The sequence below is a fragment of the Coffea eugenioides genome, chromosome 10 (assembly GCF_003713205.1).
Source record: "Coffea eugenioides isolate CCC68of chromosome 10, Ceug_1.0, whole genome shotgun sequence".
Lineage (NCBI taxonomy): Eukaryota > Viridiplantae > Streptophyta > Magnoliopsida > Gentianales > Rubiaceae > Coffea > Coffea eugenioides.
The window spans coordinates 2,530,210-2,548,637 of NC_040044.1; the positions used below are offsets into that span (position 1 = coordinate 2,530,210).

Sequence of the window (18,428 nt, forward strand, 5' to 3'; positions counted from 1 at the left end):
CTTGTTTTGCGGACAACGCAGCCCTTGGACTACTTGATACCTGATAAAGATAAATCAGCCTGTTCGTTAACAGCTTATTAATCTAAATTCCGTCGAGTGTTTCTTTTTTCCCCTCGAAATGAGGCAAACTATCTGAGGCTGCATTTGACAGATATATTGCACTAATTTCGGTTCAGCAGCCTTTGGAACCTGGTTTGGATACCGTTTGTGATTGGAGTATTTTGGACCTCAAAATTATTATGGTCAGCGTTCACACTTCACCAAAAAATCCGCCCACCTTTTCCTGCATTTTGCATACTTTCCTTGCCCGTAACCTTTTTACTTCTTCAACTTAAAAAAAAGTGTACGTCTCTCCATACATACCCTTTTCGTCCAGATACACGAAACTTTGACTTAATGAAAAGTGAATCCTCCAATATTCTTGGACACGTGACCTTGCTTTTTTATCGGTTTCTCTCAAGAGGGTTCCGTTGAGATTGTTCAATTCTTGATTCTAATTTTCAGAAATCTGGTCCGGGGTACTGCATAGTATTGTGATTAGTATTTTTCTGTGTGGAATAAATTTGTTGTTAGTCTTAGGAGGTTAAGGATGGTTGGACCATTATCTCTTGTTGCTTCACCAATCACTGATTCACATGGATGTCCACGCTTGTGTTTGGATGCTCTGCCTTCATGCAACTTGAGTAGTGGAGATCTGATTACGAGTAGGAATTTAGTTACTAGTAGGAGGCATATGCCAAGACCTACTGGATCATTGGAGCTGAGTAGCCCTTTTCTTGATTCAGTAAAAGCTCTGTCTGGTGGTAAGAGTTTGAGAGAGCAGAGGGAGAACAGGAGTTTGAAGATTGTAAGTGAAGTGGCCGGACAATACGAGGAAAACTTTGCTGATGTAAAAGCTGTAAGAACATTCACTCTTTGTCCTAGATGCTTATTGTGCTTCCTTTGATCCCTGGTATGGTTAATTTTTTGCTACATGTTGATTAATTTATTATGGGAGAATGTACTGGTGTTGCTATTTGCAGCTTTTTGTGCCTTTGCGATACTAAATTCATTGTACCTTTTGGCAAGTAATTAGGAACTATGAAAAGAATGTTGGCACATTAATTGGAAAACCACGTCTAGCCAAGGGGTTGTTCTTAACCATTTATGATCAGCAGCATATTAGTTATAGATTAGAAAATTATTCATGAACTAACTGATGATGGGCAAATGGAAATAAAAAGGTATGATAAACTAGCTATATTTTTGAAGAAAGAGAAAGTTATTATCTATCTACAATTTGGCTATATTATTATCAACAACTGCATTCACATTATTCATTGAGAATAGAATTATCATGGGTAGTTGGGTGCGATTATATGTTCCACACACTAAATCATGTTTGCAGAAAGATATTGGATTGATCTTTGCTGCTGTGTGTCTTTGGTGTATTGTGTTTATTGGATATGCTACCATCACTTCATGTTCGTTATCCTAATTGTGCATGAATATCAAAATTGCCTTAGTTACAATCATAGTAGACTCCAATGATTAGATAGATTTTTATCATTCACTTCCTCAAGTTGCTAAATGAATCGGCTTGCAGTCAATTCTTAACTTTTTCACATACAAAGCTGTGAGGACTGTTATGAACCAGCTCTCTGAGATGAACCCTCCCCAGTACCGATGGTTTAACGAGTAAGTAAAATTTTCCTTCTGAGAGATGTTCTGCCTGCTTTTTTCATTCTTGATGTCCAGCTTTATATGTCTTCAGACACAGCAAGTAAAACTTGGATCTCACTTAAACATCATATTCTAACAACAAGAGTTAAGCCTGAAGTCATACCTACTGTTCACAATATGCATTTTTTCTGCTGCTTCTCTTTTCTTTTACCTATCTGAGTTTATACAGGAAGCGAGTTGCAGGTTTTTCATCGATGAGTTCTACAATCAAAACTTCTTACTTTGTTGCCCTTTTTGTCTTCTAACTTCCAAAGAAAGATTGCTTCAAGTTCTAATGTTTTGTGATTTTATTTTGTGTTTCAACCTCAACAGTTATGTTGCTGCAAATAAGCCTCGTGATGGGAAGCGATTCATCCGCAGCCTGGCAAAGGTATCCGCTGGGGAAGTCTTATAGCATTAGGTGCATGAATTTCTTGATTAGTGGCAGGCAAGCCTAATAGGTTCAAATCCATCATCTTTTGACAGGAGAAGCGTGAACTCGCAGAAAGAGTGATGGTAACACGACTTTACCTGTACGGAAAATGGATTAAGGTAAAAAGAGAATGTTGCTGGTTTAATATTGTGACAAGGATCCTTTTGTGCCTGTGGAAGATATGCACTGAGATATTTTGCACTATTGGTATCTGTTTTTCTTTTTTCTTTTTTCTTTTTTTTTCACTTTCAGAAATGTGATCATGCTGCAATATACAAAGAAATCTCTGATCAAAATTTGGAGTTGATGCGAGAGCGGCTCATAGAGACAGTAATCTGGCCTTCTGATGATACAAACACTGAGAAGATTGGATGAATGGCTCCAGCCACTTTCAACAGTTTAGATCTTCTGCTATATTTCTCGTTTGTGTAATACATACTGATTTGGCCGATAGGAAAATTCCGTTATAGTAGTGATTTACTTTTAAGGTAAGGATTGGAATTGTTTTAATCACATTGTAGTATGTGAATATATATATTCTTTAGATTAGCTTAAAAAAAGGAATAGGAAAAACGGCTTCGATTTTGTTATTTGTACAAAAACATTTCTTTCCTCCCATTGTGCCTCACCAATGTAGGGGCAATTAATTCAATCTCAAGCCTAGTTTTCTCAAGAGAGAGGAATGATCATATGCTCAACACAAAAAAAAACAAAAAGTATTATAATATTTTTTTTTTCAAAAAATTTATCCCGAATAATCTACTATCCAAACACACTACTCAATTTTAACTGAATTTACCAGTCAGACGGCATATGAAATTACCGCAGTGAAAGATTGCAACTGCTATCCTATTTCTGATACCGAGGTGATTGAATTCTTGGGACACTACAACTAGCTGCACAGCTTGACACATAAATTTCATCCGCAGCTATTATTGCATTCCTTTAGCCATTATTGCCATGCACAAGATACCCATGGAGGGTTTCAACATTAATGGGATTAGGACTCATAAGAGGCACAAAAAGAAAATCCAGGCACAGGCAGCAGCTGCAGAGGCACTGAGGAGATGGTGCAAACGTGCAAACTGCAATAGCCCAGTTGACTTCTCCCATTGTTCCAAACAAAAAAAATAAAAAGAAAGAAAGAAAATTGTTTGAGCGGACTTGTATAACTTCATCAGATAGTTGTTAGGTGATTGAATTTGCTGCTGTCCTAAAAGGGTACACATTGAAGACCACAAGATTTTGTTAGCACTACTTCAATTCACATGCTGGGCAGCGGGCAGTTAAGGACTCGGTATTTATTCTATTCCACTTTCATCTAAAAAAAAAAAAAAAATTTTTTTTTCCACTGCATAATTGTTGCCAGCATAATATGATGATTAGTTGGATAAAGAATATGCACCTGCAAGACAATATAAAATTAGGAAAGCAGTGAGAAACTAAAGGGGATGTAATGAAATCCGCCCTAGACAAGACAAGTATACTATACAACCATCAACCATGGGTTAAAAACAGAAAGAGGGAAAAAGGGGAAAATGATCTGGATAACACTTCTAAGTCCTAAAAGTTAGCCGTTGATTACGAAACTGCTTCACCTGCACTTCTTTTCTTTGAAGGCAAAAACTTTCTTTTGCAGTTCCCGGCGTAAAGGCCAAGAAATTTCAATGTGAAAAAAAAGGGATGACCCATATCTACTAGACTGCTACTCACCCATTTTCTTCCAAACTTTAACTAATAAATATACTGGTATTTATCTGTCTGTCCTGAATTCCAAAATGCACAGCCTGAGCCAACTAATTATCTATCTATCTAACCATGCAATGAGGAATTTGGCAGTGACAGTGAAACAATCGTTTATTTATCTAAGAGACAGCGACTCCTCTCTTGTCTCTGCATCGTTTGGTTATTTCGTTTACTAATAAGTTGGGCACACGTACATGTTCCGCTTGACAAAGGTAGGCCACATTTGTGATGGCGATGGTAGAATTTACACTCAGTGGGGATGGCGATGGCCTTAGTTTCAAGGCTGCTTTTATCCATGCGAGAACAGTTTTCAATTTTCACCCCCTTTTCTCCATGAGCGTTAAATCCAATCGAGCTTTTACAAATCAAAGCAATCGGAAAAGGAGCTTGGATAAAGGGGCTGTAGCATACTAGCATGAATCAAGTCACAGACTACATCATTTTGATTCATTTCTTGAAATTCTTTTAGATCAGTTAAAGAAAGATGACAGTCAAAGTAAACAGCTGCGCCAGTATTATTAAACGACTGTTCTCTTTGTCAAGGTTAGTAGTCTCGCATTCGCACCAAAACCATGGCAGAAGAAAGGGGGTCCCCTCAGTCCCTCACAGCAGCCGACCAGACCACCACTCGCCCCAATTCCCATGCATTTTCTTACACAGCCTTAATCCATCAGTTTGGTCCTGAAGTGAAGGGCATGGTTGAGGGTGACTGCCAACTTCATCTTCTAAATTATGAAAAGATATCCAGCAACTTATTAATTGACTAGATAAGATACAGCATACATCTAACAAGAGGGATATTTATTCCCTTCTGAGAAGATTCTCAGTAAATTGAATGCATCTTTTCATTAGTATTTTTTATTTAAAACTAATTTATTGCAATTCGTTCATTCTCTATATTGAATTTCAATAAAACTAAATATGACCCAATATCGTGCCTGATTGAGCATAACTGTTAATATTATTTATCAGTCAATTTAATGTCAACTTCTAATAAATTGAGTCCACAAAATATTTACGTAACACAATAATCAATCTACGCATAGATGGATATAATTTCAGAATTTTTTTTTTTAAAAAAAAAGGGATTTGCATAATGGTGACAATTATAGGAACAATAATTTTCATTATACACCACAATCTACGAGTGAAAGTGGTACCAACGGCAGCGGCTAAGGCATAGGGTCTCTATATGAAGACAAAAGAGGTCGCTTCCTCTTCTGATTTGTCTCCAGGTAAACTTTTTATTCCCAAAACAGTGAAAGCCCAAATGAAATGATAAATTACTGCTACTACTTACTACTTGTGAAGGATGATTAACAGAAATGTTTTTTAGTACTAAAGAAAACTTCTTTATTCTGTCCGTGCTAAGCTTTTAAGCTACTTGAGGTTAAAGAAGAAGAAAGAAAGAAAACTGCCATTACTCTTTGAGGTTAAACATAAGAAAAAGTTTGATAGCAAAAACAGTTGAGAGAGATGGAGAGAGAAGAGAGAACCCCTTGTGGTATAATGTGTCCGTTCTCTCCCTCTAGGCTTTAACCTCCAAAACTTGGGGCCTTTTCAGATACGCCTCACTGCTCTCATTTCCTTTTTATTTCTGTTTTATCCGTAGTTCTTGCTACTAAGCAATTTGCTTTCTTGAACTCTGGGAAGAGGTTACTTGTAAATTCAAGATTTTGCTGCTTGTTATCTGGGGATTTGGCACAAATATGGATATGTTAAATGTTGATGCGTAGCTTATAAACCCATTTTCAAGTGCTCCCTGTCTCTCTTTAGAACACCAGATTAGTGCTGAAGAAAGCTGGTGTCTTTTGAGTTTGTGAGTCTCCTTTTCTGTGAATCATTCTTAATCCTTTCCATTTGCTTCATTTTTTTGTTAGTTTTCTAAATCTTCTTGGCGAAAAGTAATTGGTGGGATTCTTGCTAATTTTTATGGCCTTTGTGGTACATTTGTTCTCTTTCTGGTCTGATAGTGCTAGAATTGCTTCGGTTTGTGTTTTCTCATCATTATTTTTTCTCTTTTCTTTCTTTCCTTTCGTGCAAAATGTCAACTTGACAACAAGATCTGGCATACTTCGGCTCACATTCTTGCATTAACTTCACTTTATCATTTTGTAACTAGAAGTAATTTGATGTATACTTGATGTAATGTTGCAAATCCAGAATTCTTCAGCAAGGAAAAATTATAATTTTGCCCTTTGTCATTCTTTATGTTAACTTTAACTATTCATGAAGCTCCATACAGCTCGGTCAAAATTTTGATTCTGGTTGTTCACCGGGGAACGACAGTTGTCAATAATTGCTGAGTGTTTGCTATAATATGTCAACTAGGAATTTTCCTGGCTTAGACCAGGAAAATCACAGGGAAATTGCTTATTATGATGCTAATACCAGCTTAATGATTCTGTCATTAGTTAATTTCTCCCTCTAGTCTGGCCCATTTTGTAGTAGTAGTTTTCCGATCTTCTCTCTTTAAGGATCTCATTTGCATCTACTTCGAGCTTCTAATCTGTTTCTGTTTTTTAACCATCTAAAGATGATGCATTTGGCTACATCATCCACAGTTGAGTGGATGTGGCATTTATAAATTCATGGGATAAAATTTCAGCTTATTGTGCTCTAAAAGGTTTTTTATATAATTAAAGACTGCATGTAGTTACATTTGATCCATCCGTGGGTGAAATAGGTAGAGACAAGTTACAAGGAGCTGTCGTATTAATGAATCACCTGGGACTGCTTCTTCCCTAGTGAATTGTTTAGATGATATGCTAAGAAATAGAAAATAAAGATGACAAAGGATAATGTAAGTTTCTGCTTATATAGGATTAGCTTGAGAAATCTTCTTACTCTTTATCTTTTTATGGTTTATATGCAATTAGAAGGTACGTTCAGAATGTATTTGCTAAAGTTAAATGTAAACATAGTCTCAGCGAGTGTTTTCATGACATAGTGGAAAAGATATTGCAACATTGAGAAAGTAAGCTGTGCAGTTGTTCTCTTGAGAAACAGAGGATCACCTTGAAGAAATTTTGTAATCCGTCTTGTATCTGTTTGATGAATAAGTTATATTACATAAGGTTTATTTACATTTGAAGTCATTTTGGTTTGCTTACCAGCAACAAGACAAGTCTTGAGGTTTCCTTCTCCAGAGTGTTGGAAGTTGAAACATATCATGGTAAACAAAATTTCTGCATTGTATAACAACTGAAAAAGAATAAAGCAAAACTGCAAGCTACAGTGATGAGGTACAAACTAAAAATTGCATGAGTGCCTCACCACTCATGCTACTGTTGACTTTTCAAGAAGTTTGAACACAGAAGTAGTCATTTTATTTTTGTGTCTCTGGTCTTCCTCTGCCTGCCCAAATAAAAATTGAAAGTCAAAACGAAATAAGTAAATGGACAGAATAAGCAGCTTAATGCTAACATTCTATCTCGAAAAAGTTTCTTGTGCTAATATAATAACATAAAAGTTGACTTACTAAATTGATTAATTGCATCTTCTATAGTGGATAAGATTCCATACAAGCATTATAAAAGGATTAGGTTACTCATTTAGGTGGATGGTGACTCTCTATCAGAGTCATCTGATATTCAAATGATAGTGAGGTCTACACTACCTACCAATTATAAGTTTTAAAATGATGACAATCTTTGTGCTGAGTAGTTCCTGAACTGAGAATTCATTTGTCTGGCATATTGCTGAGTTCTGAAGGATAGTTGGTTTGGAAAGATCCTAAAGCCAACTGCTGCTTTGATAACTGTTAGTCTGAGATAGGTTTGTGAAGATTCAATATGAATTAATTACATAAACTTTTAGCATTGCTGCTCTAATTTAAGGTAAGCTGCTAATCTATTTCAATAATCAATGACTTTTCTGAATTGTGACATTATACCTCTATGCTTCTTTTCCCTTTTTCATTTTGAACTCTTTGCATAATATAAAAATACTCACTAAACTATAATTGCTACTTGTTTAGCTTAAAAAACAAATTCCGGGAGACGGCATTACTTGACCATTTCTTCTTTCTTATACAATCATCTTGCTTCTGGTTGACTGATCACAGAGCATGTCATATGGCTGTATCAGAAGTTTTCACTAATACTATATGTTATGCTCACATAGAGGGTGGCAATACTTGAAGAATAATAATATTATGCACTTTTTTCTTATTTTCCATGTTGATTGATTGCTTGACCAACCTTTTATTTTTGATAGATTGGTTTTCTTTTTTCCTTCTTTATTTTTTAACTTGGGCTTACCATTTTCATGATACCAGAAAAGATGCCGATGGGCCCTTGACTGACTTTCAATTCCACCAGTAGAAGAACCATGACATTAGGATCAAAGAAAGGATGGAAGTCAATAGTGCCCCTCCGTCTAAAATGCAAATCAACTCCCCGCTTTTGTTTGTTCTCCAAGGTGAAGCCTGCTAATTATGGCCCTGGAAAGACACCGGTTTATCTAAATGTGTATGACTTGACACCTATGAATGGCTATGTGTATTGGGCTGGCTTAGGTATATTTCATTCTGGTGTTGAAGGTAAGGTTTTTTATATGCTTATTTTCATTATTTTTACCTTTTGCATTGTGGTCTCTCAATGCATAGCCATGATGAATTTACCCCTATCTATGAAGAAGCACCCTTTGCTCATCTCTGTCTGGTGCTTCTTGCAGTTTGCTTTGAGCTTGTACCAGTTGTTCCTAGTTCAGTTTTCTAGTTTCATTTGAATTTTTTCTGTAGTGTTAGCAAACTGTAGCTAGATGCAAAGTTCAGGATACGAAGTGTCTAATATGCATAAATCTTTGCAGATTGTATATCAGGATCTTAATGGAGGAGTGAAATAGTAAGGCCTGTTTCATTGTAGGTTCTGTAAGAGCTTGTTAAATAAAAAGATGTGCATATTTCAGGCCTTTGGTGGTTTAAAATCTTTTGTTGTTTAGTACAAACTCTATTTTTAGTTGGTTTTCCATTTTCACTTAGCTTAGGATGCTAATCAATAAATAGGTGGTAAAGTTACTGAACACTGTTTTCTCATTATTGCACAAATAATGGAAAAAGTTTCTAAGTTCCAGCTTAGGCCAAAGGTGATGGTTTTTCTTATTAACAGTACATATACTTCACAGTTCATGGTGTGGAATATGCATTTGGGGCTCACGACTATCCATCAAGTGGTGTCTTTGAAGTTGAACCTCGGCAGTGCCCAGGCTTCAAGTTTAGAAAGTCAATATTCATTGGGACCACATCCCTGGATGCCGCCCAGGTCAGGGAGTTTATGGAGAGGCAAGCTGCAAGCTACAATGGTGATACATATCACTTGATTGTCAAGAACTGCAATCATTTCTGTAAGGACATATGCTACAAACTTACTGGGAGAAAGATTCCAAAATGGGTCAACCGATTGGCAAAATTAGGTAGCCTTGCTTCCACTATAACTCTTTCAAAGGTTAAGATTTTACCATCACTTACATGTAGAATTGCTTGTAACTTGGGAAGATCGGTATCTAATAGAATTTTGGGTATGAAATTCCGTGTTTCTTCTTTCCTTACCAAGAATGTACGTTTTTTTTTCCTGACAACACTTAAAAGATCACCTGATTACTGAGTTCTTTCCAAACTGCTCCTTTGGATACAAGTATAAAATTCATGCTTCTTTGACAGAACATTACTGGGCATTTTCAGTTAACAGAAATGTATATCCAATTGTTCACTTTATCCTATACAAAAGTGTATATCTAGTGAACATTTGGATATACATTTCTGTTAACTGAAAATGCCCAGTAATGTTCTGTCAAAGAAGCATGAATTTTATACTTGTATCTGAAGGATCAAAGTTTTAGCAATTCAAAAACAGAGAGACTTGAAACTGAATTTGAAACTGAATCAACTCCCAATATAACAACTTTCTTATCATCAGTACATTACTACTCTTCTGCTCCAGGATTTCACACTTTTGAAGAGCCGGATACGGCTTTATGTTCTCTTTTATTTTGTTGTATCCACAGGTTCTACCTTCAATTGCATTCTGCCAGAATCTCTGAAAATATCTCCCGTGCGACATGATCCAAATTACCTAGAAGATGATAATGAGAAGAGAAGGCTCAGAAGTTCTTTCAGTTGTTTGTCGTCAATCTCAACACGGCAGAAGCAGTTGTCTACATCTTCACTATTTCTACAATCCCCTTTAAAAGGCTGCTTACCACCATGGGAATTGAGGAAGTTTAACAATGGTTCACTCAAGGAACGATGAGACCAGGATGAATTCTTGAAATCTTAATCTATCAGGCAGTGTTGTAAGTTGTTGTCATGCTTATGCATGCAAGTCAAGCCCCTTTGTCTAGCGCAATTGCCTTAGGAAGGGATATAATTCTTGTGACGTGCCATGCCTTCTCTCTCTGTCTCTCAATGTTGAATATTTTGTAACAGTAAGTGTATCTCTTAGAACCAAATGAAGTAGATAAATGCATGCAGTGAAAAAGCTGAATTGTGAGTATCATCATTCTCCAATTTTTCCTTCCTTACGCTTTTAACAGCATTCACTTTCATCTCCTGACACCTTCAAATCACAGCTAGTATTTAGTTCAATTCCTGAACAAATCTGCAATACGGCATCCTGAAGTTATGTTGCTTGAACTCGGGAAAGGGGTCTGTTAGGTTTATTGTCAATGTAGTGATCACTCGGCAAGCTTGACCTTCGAGTTCGAGGCATTATAATTTCATGCCTTGTGTACGTAGACCTGTTGTCTGCAACAGCTTTGCCGCAGGTTCAGGGCATTTTGGTGCCATAAAACTGAAAACAAGCCAAATCAATGACACGCGGTAACTAGTTTAGGAGTGCTGGGAAAACTCTTACATATGATTTGGCCCCAAGGCTCAGTTGCTAGTGAAGGATGTGTTACAATGCCAATAGCACTGGCTACGCCAAGTCTTGGCTCGTTGAATATGACATGGGCAATGCCATGCCATGCCATATCAAAGTTTTGCTATAAACTTCATACTCGATGAGTTAAATGGTGTATTCACCTTTGGGCATGAGAAATACTGCTTCAAGTTCCACAGGAAAAGCTTTGAGCTAACGCCTGTGCATCGCATTACAAAACCTTGACTATTAGCACCGAAAAACGTCTGCCAATATTCAGAAATGTAGCTAGGATAACGGACAAAAGCATGCTTCTCTCAAACCCGAAATGAGTTGTACACTTCTTCCTAAATGCGTGCGGGGTTCTGAGGATTACTGTTGTTAATGTTTTCTTGCTTCGATACAAAGATCAAGGCTTGGAACTGCTTCCACCCTGAACCTCCCAGCAAAGTAGGCAGAAAACCAGCGTCAGGAAGCCGTGGCTAAACCCTATTCCTTGTTCAGTTTAATTTGATCCAAGATCGCCCCATACGAGACCCATTTGAAGCATGCATATTACCTGTGATATGTAGCGTCTGAAAATTCCATGCCTTGACATTTTCCGTATACTATGAATTCTACTATTAGTATAATGTGAAACAAGTTATACAATCTGTAATTTATTTATTCATTATGGGTACGTTGTGTTTTCCTTATCTTTGTTTCGAGCATCCAGCGTATAGAACATACATAATATTAAGTTCTAATACGAGAGCAGTTGAGTAATTTTGGTGCACCTTTCAACGTTCAAGAATGTCAGAGCCCAGCCTATTTTACACATAATTTGACGGTTTTTTCCCATTACTTCGAACAATAAATTAGCCTCGCAATCTATTGCTTGGATCATAACAAACGATCCCTCCCCCCCACCACCAAAACAACAAAAACCCCACCTCGACTCCACTCTTCACCAAATTTCTACCATAGTCTCTGCATGAGCGAGAACATAAATAGAATACTAAACTAAACCTCTCCTAGAAATGAATATAACAATTGTTACACTGGAGGAGTAATAAGCGCTGTGCCTAACATACTATCTTTGATCGGATAAACCAGCTTTTCTGGATCTTTTTAAGCAAAACGCCTAACAATGCTGTCAAAAATTAGCCAGCTTTCAGGATTCCCCAAAGCTTCTACATATATGAGCACGTATACACTTAGATGATATTGACAGTAAGAATGCCTCTTCCAGGAAATATGTTATCTAATGCCTTCTTCCAGGGAATATGTTATCTGCACATAATTTTCAAATTTCATTAACAGAAACATACATGTGAATATACAGACCGCGAACCTGAATTACTGTTGACAAAATACACCTGCAGGAAAACCAAAGAGACATTTCAGATTTATAAACACATACTCCTTGCACTAGAATGTTTACCAGAGCAAATAGAAGTATATCAAAAGCCCAGAGGACGTGAAGCCTATAAAAGCCAAGTATACAGTTGAGGAAATAAGAAAACATCCACCAGAAACATCGAAACATTGTATTCAATGGTCATAGTGTTGTAAGTAAAGAAGTTACAGGGAGCATCATACAAAACACCCAACAGTTTGTTTTAACAAGCTGAGATCATCACCCATCAGTTCCCCTAAAATCAACCTATAGATACAAGCAACAACTACAACAACCCAAGGTGGACTAGATATCTTTTCAGTGCCAGGCCATGAAATTATCAATCGTCTTTCTGATGCAAAACAGTAGGTATGCTAGTATTACCATTGAGAGCAGCATGATATACTCGTTTCTCAGCCAAGCCAATATCTGAGAGCACTAAACCACCCTGCATTGCACATCATAAATAAGAAATCAGACTGAATTAATCTAGTAACTACAACAATATGATACAGGCATCCAGCATTGACACATCAATGACTTAGTGCTCTATTACCTCACTCTATTCCAAGGCTAACTGTGCTAATATCAGGACTATCACGCCCATTTTTCATTGTTGAAACTTCCCTTTTACAAATCTCTTCATTTTGCAATTTACTTTTGTGTAAATACTACTCATTTTGTTAAAATTAACCCACATGAATTGATCCGATCAAAATATACATCATCACATCCAACAAAATCATTTCACTAAAATCCTTGATTTAGCACTTTCAACAAGTACCCAAATGTCTGAAAGTAGAAATGAAATTCATGTGAGGCGTGTGACTTGTAGACATTTACTTTAACCAATGATTATTGATTAAAGCATCAGTAGAGTTTTATAGCACATCAAACAAAAACTGATACCAATTGAAAGTAGGACTGTCCATTTCATCCACTGACCATAAACATCAATGATGGTCACACATTAAATCAAAATCCCTACCTCATGAGCCATTAACCTCCTGACGTTTTCTGCATAAAGCCTTGGATCATCCTTCTCTTGCTGTGACGGGTGATACACAGGTAGCTTTGTCACCTCCATGTAATTTACAAATTGGCAGAGAAGGAAAAATACATGTCTCACCTGCATGAAGATATATTCATCAATATGAGTAGGTAAAATCCAAACCTGATCCTGTCTCAATATATGGTAGTATGCAGGGTGATTCCAATTGGGCCATGGACTACTGGTAGCGACCGAACACCTACCCAGTGTGTGCTTTACTTTTAAATCATATTGAAACAGGTGGCAGTCACCAAACTTTGCCATAACGTACAATCTGGTCTTTGAAAGAAAGAAAATGGCAAAAACTCCACAACTACCTAAACATTAACAAGTTCCTAAGCACATTCTGATTATTTCAAGGAAGTGGCAGAAAAGCATCCAGGGGAGCATTTAAAGTGGGAACAAATGCAAGACTGTGTGATCAAGGATGTAAACATGATGAGCAGAACCAGCTAAACCTAGCTATGTGATCAAGAATGTAACTATAACAAGAAGATGAAAATACTCACTCCTGAAATGGAGTCCCAGGCAGGACTGAATCTCTGGTATGGATACCTTAAAATAACCGGGAGCACAGGAGCTTTTGCCAAAAAGGCACCAGTTTTAAATGGAAGGAGGAAGTCTCCGTTAGTTGTTGTGCCTTCTGCAAGCACAAAAAAGAAAACTGTTTAAGAGTAACTGCAGACTGAGAGAGCAAAACCAGGTCAAACATGTAAAAAGGTGATTTGAAAGAAGACACAATTCGTCAATTTGGTCATTATAGTTAATGTTCAGCCAGAGACAGTCTGTACCAACTGAATGTCAAGTTGAAGTAATGTAAAAGCAGTGGAACATCAAGGAAAAGCAAACCTCTGGTATTAATATACCGTCCAAGGAGAATGCAATATTCCCCTTGATCAAACATGTTAAAAATACTAGAGACATCTCAGGCTTTTGAGTTCCTTAAAGGGTGATGACCATAGTAAAACAACACCTGAATGAAGCAGCAGTCCATCTAAGCAAGTTTCCATCCACTTAAACAGTGTAATTTACTGCTCTGAGATTTGCTATCAATGCATTAATTCATGGAATATACAAGATTTCGTACATTTATTTGTGGAACACACAAAATTTTGTACATCAATTCATGAGACTCAAATCGGCTAGGTTTTGGCATCAGATGAACCTGCAGGCCACAAGAACAGAGAATATGTGGAGCAAAAGTGATATGCGTAGAAGTAGACTGACAGGCTGAGGGATTCTCCAGAAACAATTATGCAAACTTAAGAACGAAACTTCATGCCAATTAAGAATTTACATGACTAATAACCAACAATGGATATAATGAACAAGGAGCCATTTAACAGCTAATCAAAGTACAATTGAAATGTATGGCGAAATACAGGTTAGACTGCTGCAACTCTCGCGGATAAAAATGGAAATGAAAGTTGGACACATAATTTCTTGCAACTTCACTTCTAGCCTCTCATTATATAAATGCTTCATATACAACCACAAGTACAATCACAAGTACCTAAGGCCTGTTACAACGCTCTGGCAGAAAACCAATCGAATCAGAGATACTAACAGTCACTAAGGATGACTATCAGATGAAGCACTAAAAAGATAGGGAAAATAGCATCATAACAAAGAAAGAAGATAACCTGGGAAGAGCATCATCATAGGGGCATTCTTATCCTGATGAGCTTCCTTAATTCTGTCATTAACAATACCTGTGAGCATCATATATCTTAAATTAGAAAGCCAGGCAAACTAAAAAAATTAGACACTAATCGATTAGACATTTAGATCACCAAGCTTGTTTGAGAAAATAATTTGAAATGACAGCCTGTCAGGCGTGATAGAATAGAAAATTGCGTATTATGTATTTATAAAACATCTTCCGCCCTTACTGCTTTGCTTGATATGAAACTTTCACATGAAAATCAGCAGGTGAAAGTAACCTTTACCTTTAGCAAGCAATAACCGCCATGATGATCATAAGTTCAGGTTTTAACCATTTCAAGCAGATCAGCAGAAAAAGGAGTTTACCTGAGACACCTTTGAAGTCGGATGATTTCGACTCCCGTTGGACATAGACACAACCAAGGCATTTGCTGTAAAGAGAAGGTAAAGAATTTAAAGGAACCTACCACAAACTCAACTTCTGATAAACACGGGAGAAAAGGAAAGAATCCAGAACAGCATAATAATCATTTCTACAAGGCTCACAATTTCAGAATGTTTTGGACTAAAAAAAAAACTCTCATTTCCTGAATAACGGCTCTAGAATTCAATTCATTTTTGCAAGTTGAATGCATTGAGAAACTATAAAGGAAGAATACTGCTCAACCAACTACACTAATTGATGACTCAGTTAGCATAAAGCTGACGTGATATATGCAAGTTACAGGAAAAGTCAAAACACAGGTGACAACAAAATTGAGACAATCACAATTTGGCTCTCTGCCAGCAGACAATAATTTCATATAAAATGTCACAAAACAACCTGGGGAGAAGAAGATATCTTTTCAGTTTTTCCTAAAAGAAGCTGCAATGGTCTACAACTTAAGTAGCAAATGAATCCAGAGTGAACTAACCTGATGAGACCAATTAGAGGAAGTTTAGCCACTGATCTCTTCAATAATACAGACAGAGACATGATCAAGAAAAATAGAAAAGAAACATGTCAGTCAAATCAACAATAGAATAAGTATCAATTTCCTAATCCTAGGGAAACATTGATGTGCAAAAATTCAAAGACCTTGGCAACAAAGCTGGGAAAAGAAGATGACATGTGGTACAAGATATCCAAATAAGACACATGATTTGAAACAATCACTCCAGGTCTTGCAGAATCTTGTGATTGATCTTTGGACTCAGCCTGGAAAAAAAATCAAGTTAAAACAATTTTCAATTTTCATAACAGAACCAGAACCTTTAGTTAATAATACAATCATATCGTACAAGATATGCAGAAAGGTTGAGGAATAAAATAATTACTAGTGTACGAGTCAATAAAACTATGCAGACTAATTATCATCATAAAAGCATGACTCATTTCCTAATCTTAAACTGCTAAAAGGAATTGAACACTTGGATCATAAAGAACCCCTACAGTAACTAGCAGTCATCTTACTTAACACCACTGGTTATTCTATCTACTGTATCTATCTAAAGTCCCCCTTAACACCCAAACATGTACTCGCTTTCTTTGAAAGATAAAGACAACTCACTCACCTCAAAGGGTTACTTCAGTTCAGTTCATACAGGGTTTATTCTTTCACTATGCCCTCATTTATAACAACACGCATATATTATGGGCGGATTCACAAAACAGCGACTTTGAAAGCTTCAAATCAAGCAAATTTCCGGAATGGTTTAATATCATATGGACCTTGAAGGACCCTCATCGTTTCATACTGTTAGCATCCAACAATAACAGACGCTAAAGGCAATATACCGGGAAGCAACAACATGTCCTTTAAATAAAGTAGGATATTGACATCCTATGGAAATATCCACCCACAATCACATACCCAAATTCATGCATACTTAAACTGTGACATATCTCAAAGGTTTCATTTTATGATAGTATAGTATAAACCTCTGACCGCAGAGATTCATGCAAAAATAACTAACTGTGCTGTTTCCCTTGCATACTTCTTCCCAACAGATGCTTCTGTTAGAAGTATGCCATTTTTAAAATCACTACAATATCTTCCTTCATCATTTAATGGCAACAATTAATGAGCTAGACCACCGTCCAAGAGCTTCAACCTCCAATTTTTCTGTGTTTAACCCACCAAAGTTGACAGCTTGTGAGTTCCTGAATATCCTAACTGTTTCCAGTCAAAGAGATTAATGCATGACATCAAGCTCCAAACTTTATCACATTTCTCATCCAAAATAGTCCACACTTCAGCAACCTAAGCTTCCCAAAAAAAATTGAATTAGAAAATTCTATCACGCAGATACGCATTCGACCAAGCTGTTGAATAAATTTAAAAGACCAGCGACTGAACTTCAAGTAAAGAAGTTTCAAAAGCACATGCACGCGCATTGAACACCAATTACACTACATAAAATTTCCAGATAAGTAAAGAAGTTTCAAAAGCACATGCACGCGCATTGAACACCAGTTACACTAAATAAAATTTCCAGATAATTCAGTAAATTAGAAGCAATACCGAAAAGGATACCTGGGTACCAAACTTCCCATTGAAACTAACATCCACGATGTCCCGATGAGTTTCGCTAATCCAATAAAACCCGAAAATAAAAAGCAGAGCCCGAGAACAAAATCTCCCGGTTTGGACGATCACAGCCCTCCTCCACCCACCCATGTGAGCATAATCCTCCTGCTCATCCTCCCGATTCGGAGCCAAAAACGCTGTACAAATCCTACAAATGAAGTAATAAAGCACCAGCACCGTCAACCCAGACACCACCCTCAAAGGCACCAGCGTCACCAGGGCCAAACCCAGGAGCAGCTTCTCCACCCAGGGCAAATCGCCCCGACCCATTACCCCATAAACATCGCGCCTGACGTAGGCGGCATACTTCTTCTCCAGCTCTTCAATGCCAGGGGCGGTCGTGGTGGCGGGGTTCTGGGTCGGGCCGGGGGGCACAGGTTCGGGTTTGAGAAGCGGGCGGTCATCTTTTGTTAAGTTATCATCGACGGGTGGGGACCGCTGGGTAGGTTGAATTTGAGCTGGATTCGGGTTAAGGGTTTTGAGCTCGGACTCCATTTATTTAGGAATAATTTAGATCAAACAAAAATACTAGCAGAGAAGAATTGAGCAGAGTTACAGTAACTTGATTAAATTATGATTGGAAAGCCATTAAGGTCTTTCATATTTTGGTTAGCAGTAAAAAATCCCAGAGAAGAGGAGAGGAGAAAGAAGAGAGGAAGGTTGGAGTTGAGTACTTTTGTTCTCTTTTTGTGTTTAGAGCTCTCAATTATTCCTTCAGTCCTACTGGGGGGGAGGAGGGGGGGGGGGGTGGGGGGTTTGTCCTTAGATCTAAGGAAGAAAAACCCGACAGGATAGCGATAGTGATAACATGGCGATGGGTTGTTTTTGGGTCACTGTGGCTGCTACGAATGAGGGTCGATTGCGTGCGTGTCAAATTTTTTCAAGGAAACGAAATCTTTTCCATAAGGTGGCGATGGGATGGGCATCTGATACGATGAGGAAACTCCCTTTGGTCAGTTTGATTTGATTTAGGAAAGTAGACGAAATCTAAGTGGTATTTGGATTCGTGTTGGTGTAATACTCA

At 37.4% G+C, this 18,428-nt stretch overlaps 3 protein-coding genes across 5 annotated transcripts; 2 read left to right on the forward strand and 1 right to left on the reverse strand.

Moving 5' to 3' along the window:
• Nucleotides 1–326: 326 nt before the first annotated feature.
• LOC113749839 (chaperonin-like RbcX protein 2, chloroplastic) lies at nt 327–2,786 on the forward strand. The gene is made up of 5 exons (XM_027293707.1): nt 327–898; nt 1,586–1,677; nt 2,035–2,092; nt 2,188–2,253; nt 2,387–2,786. The coding sequence occupies exons 1-5, from the start codon at nt 590–592 to the stop codon at nt 2,507–2,509; spliced, it is 648 nt and encodes a 215-aa protein (XP_027149508.1). The 5' UTR covers nt 327–589; the 3' UTR covers nt 2,510–2,786.
• A 2,499-nt stretch (nt 2,787–5,285) lies between these two features.
• Nucleotides 5,286–10,377, forward strand: LOC113749994 (deSI-like protein At4g17486). The gene is made up of 4 exons (XM_027293892.1): nt 5,286–5,699; nt 8,160–8,423; nt 9,008–9,295; nt 9,887–10,377. The coding sequence occupies exons 2-4, from the start codon at nt 8,213–8,215 to the stop codon at nt 10,129–10,131; spliced, it is 744 nt and encodes a 247-aa protein (XP_027149693.1). The 5' UTR covers nt 5,286–5,699; nt 8,160–8,212; the 3' UTR covers nt 10,132–10,377.
• A 1,355-nt stretch (nt 10,378–11,732) lies between these two features.
• On the reverse strand, nt 11,733–18,136 carry LOC113749535 (lysophospholipid acyltransferase LPEAT1). Of its 3 annotated transcripts, XM_027293303.1 has the most exons (10): nt 17,351–18,136; nt 16,955–17,077; nt 15,913–16,032; nt 15,749–15,786; nt 15,201–15,265; nt 14,813–14,881; nt 13,679–13,812; nt 13,107–13,247; nt 12,503–12,566; nt 11,733–12,098 (listed from the first exon to the last, which is right to left on the reverse strand). In XM_027293303.1, exons 1-10 carry the CDS (start codon nt 17,897–17,899, stop codon nt 12,079–12,081), a joined length of 1,323 nt encoding a protein of 440 aa, XP_027149104.1. In that variant the 5' UTR covers nt 17,900–18,136; the 3' UTR covers nt 11,733–12,078. The 3 variants fall into 3 exon arrangements, with proteins under 3 accessions (XP_027149104.1, XP_027149103.1, XP_027149105.1); XM_027293302.1 differs by lacking the exon at nt 11,733–12,098 and having other exon boundaries at nt 12,237–12,566; XM_027293304.1 differs by lacking the exons at nt 11,733–12,098; nt 16,955–17,077 and having other exon boundaries at nt 12,237–12,566.
• Nucleotides 18,137–18,428: the final 292 nt, after the last annotated feature.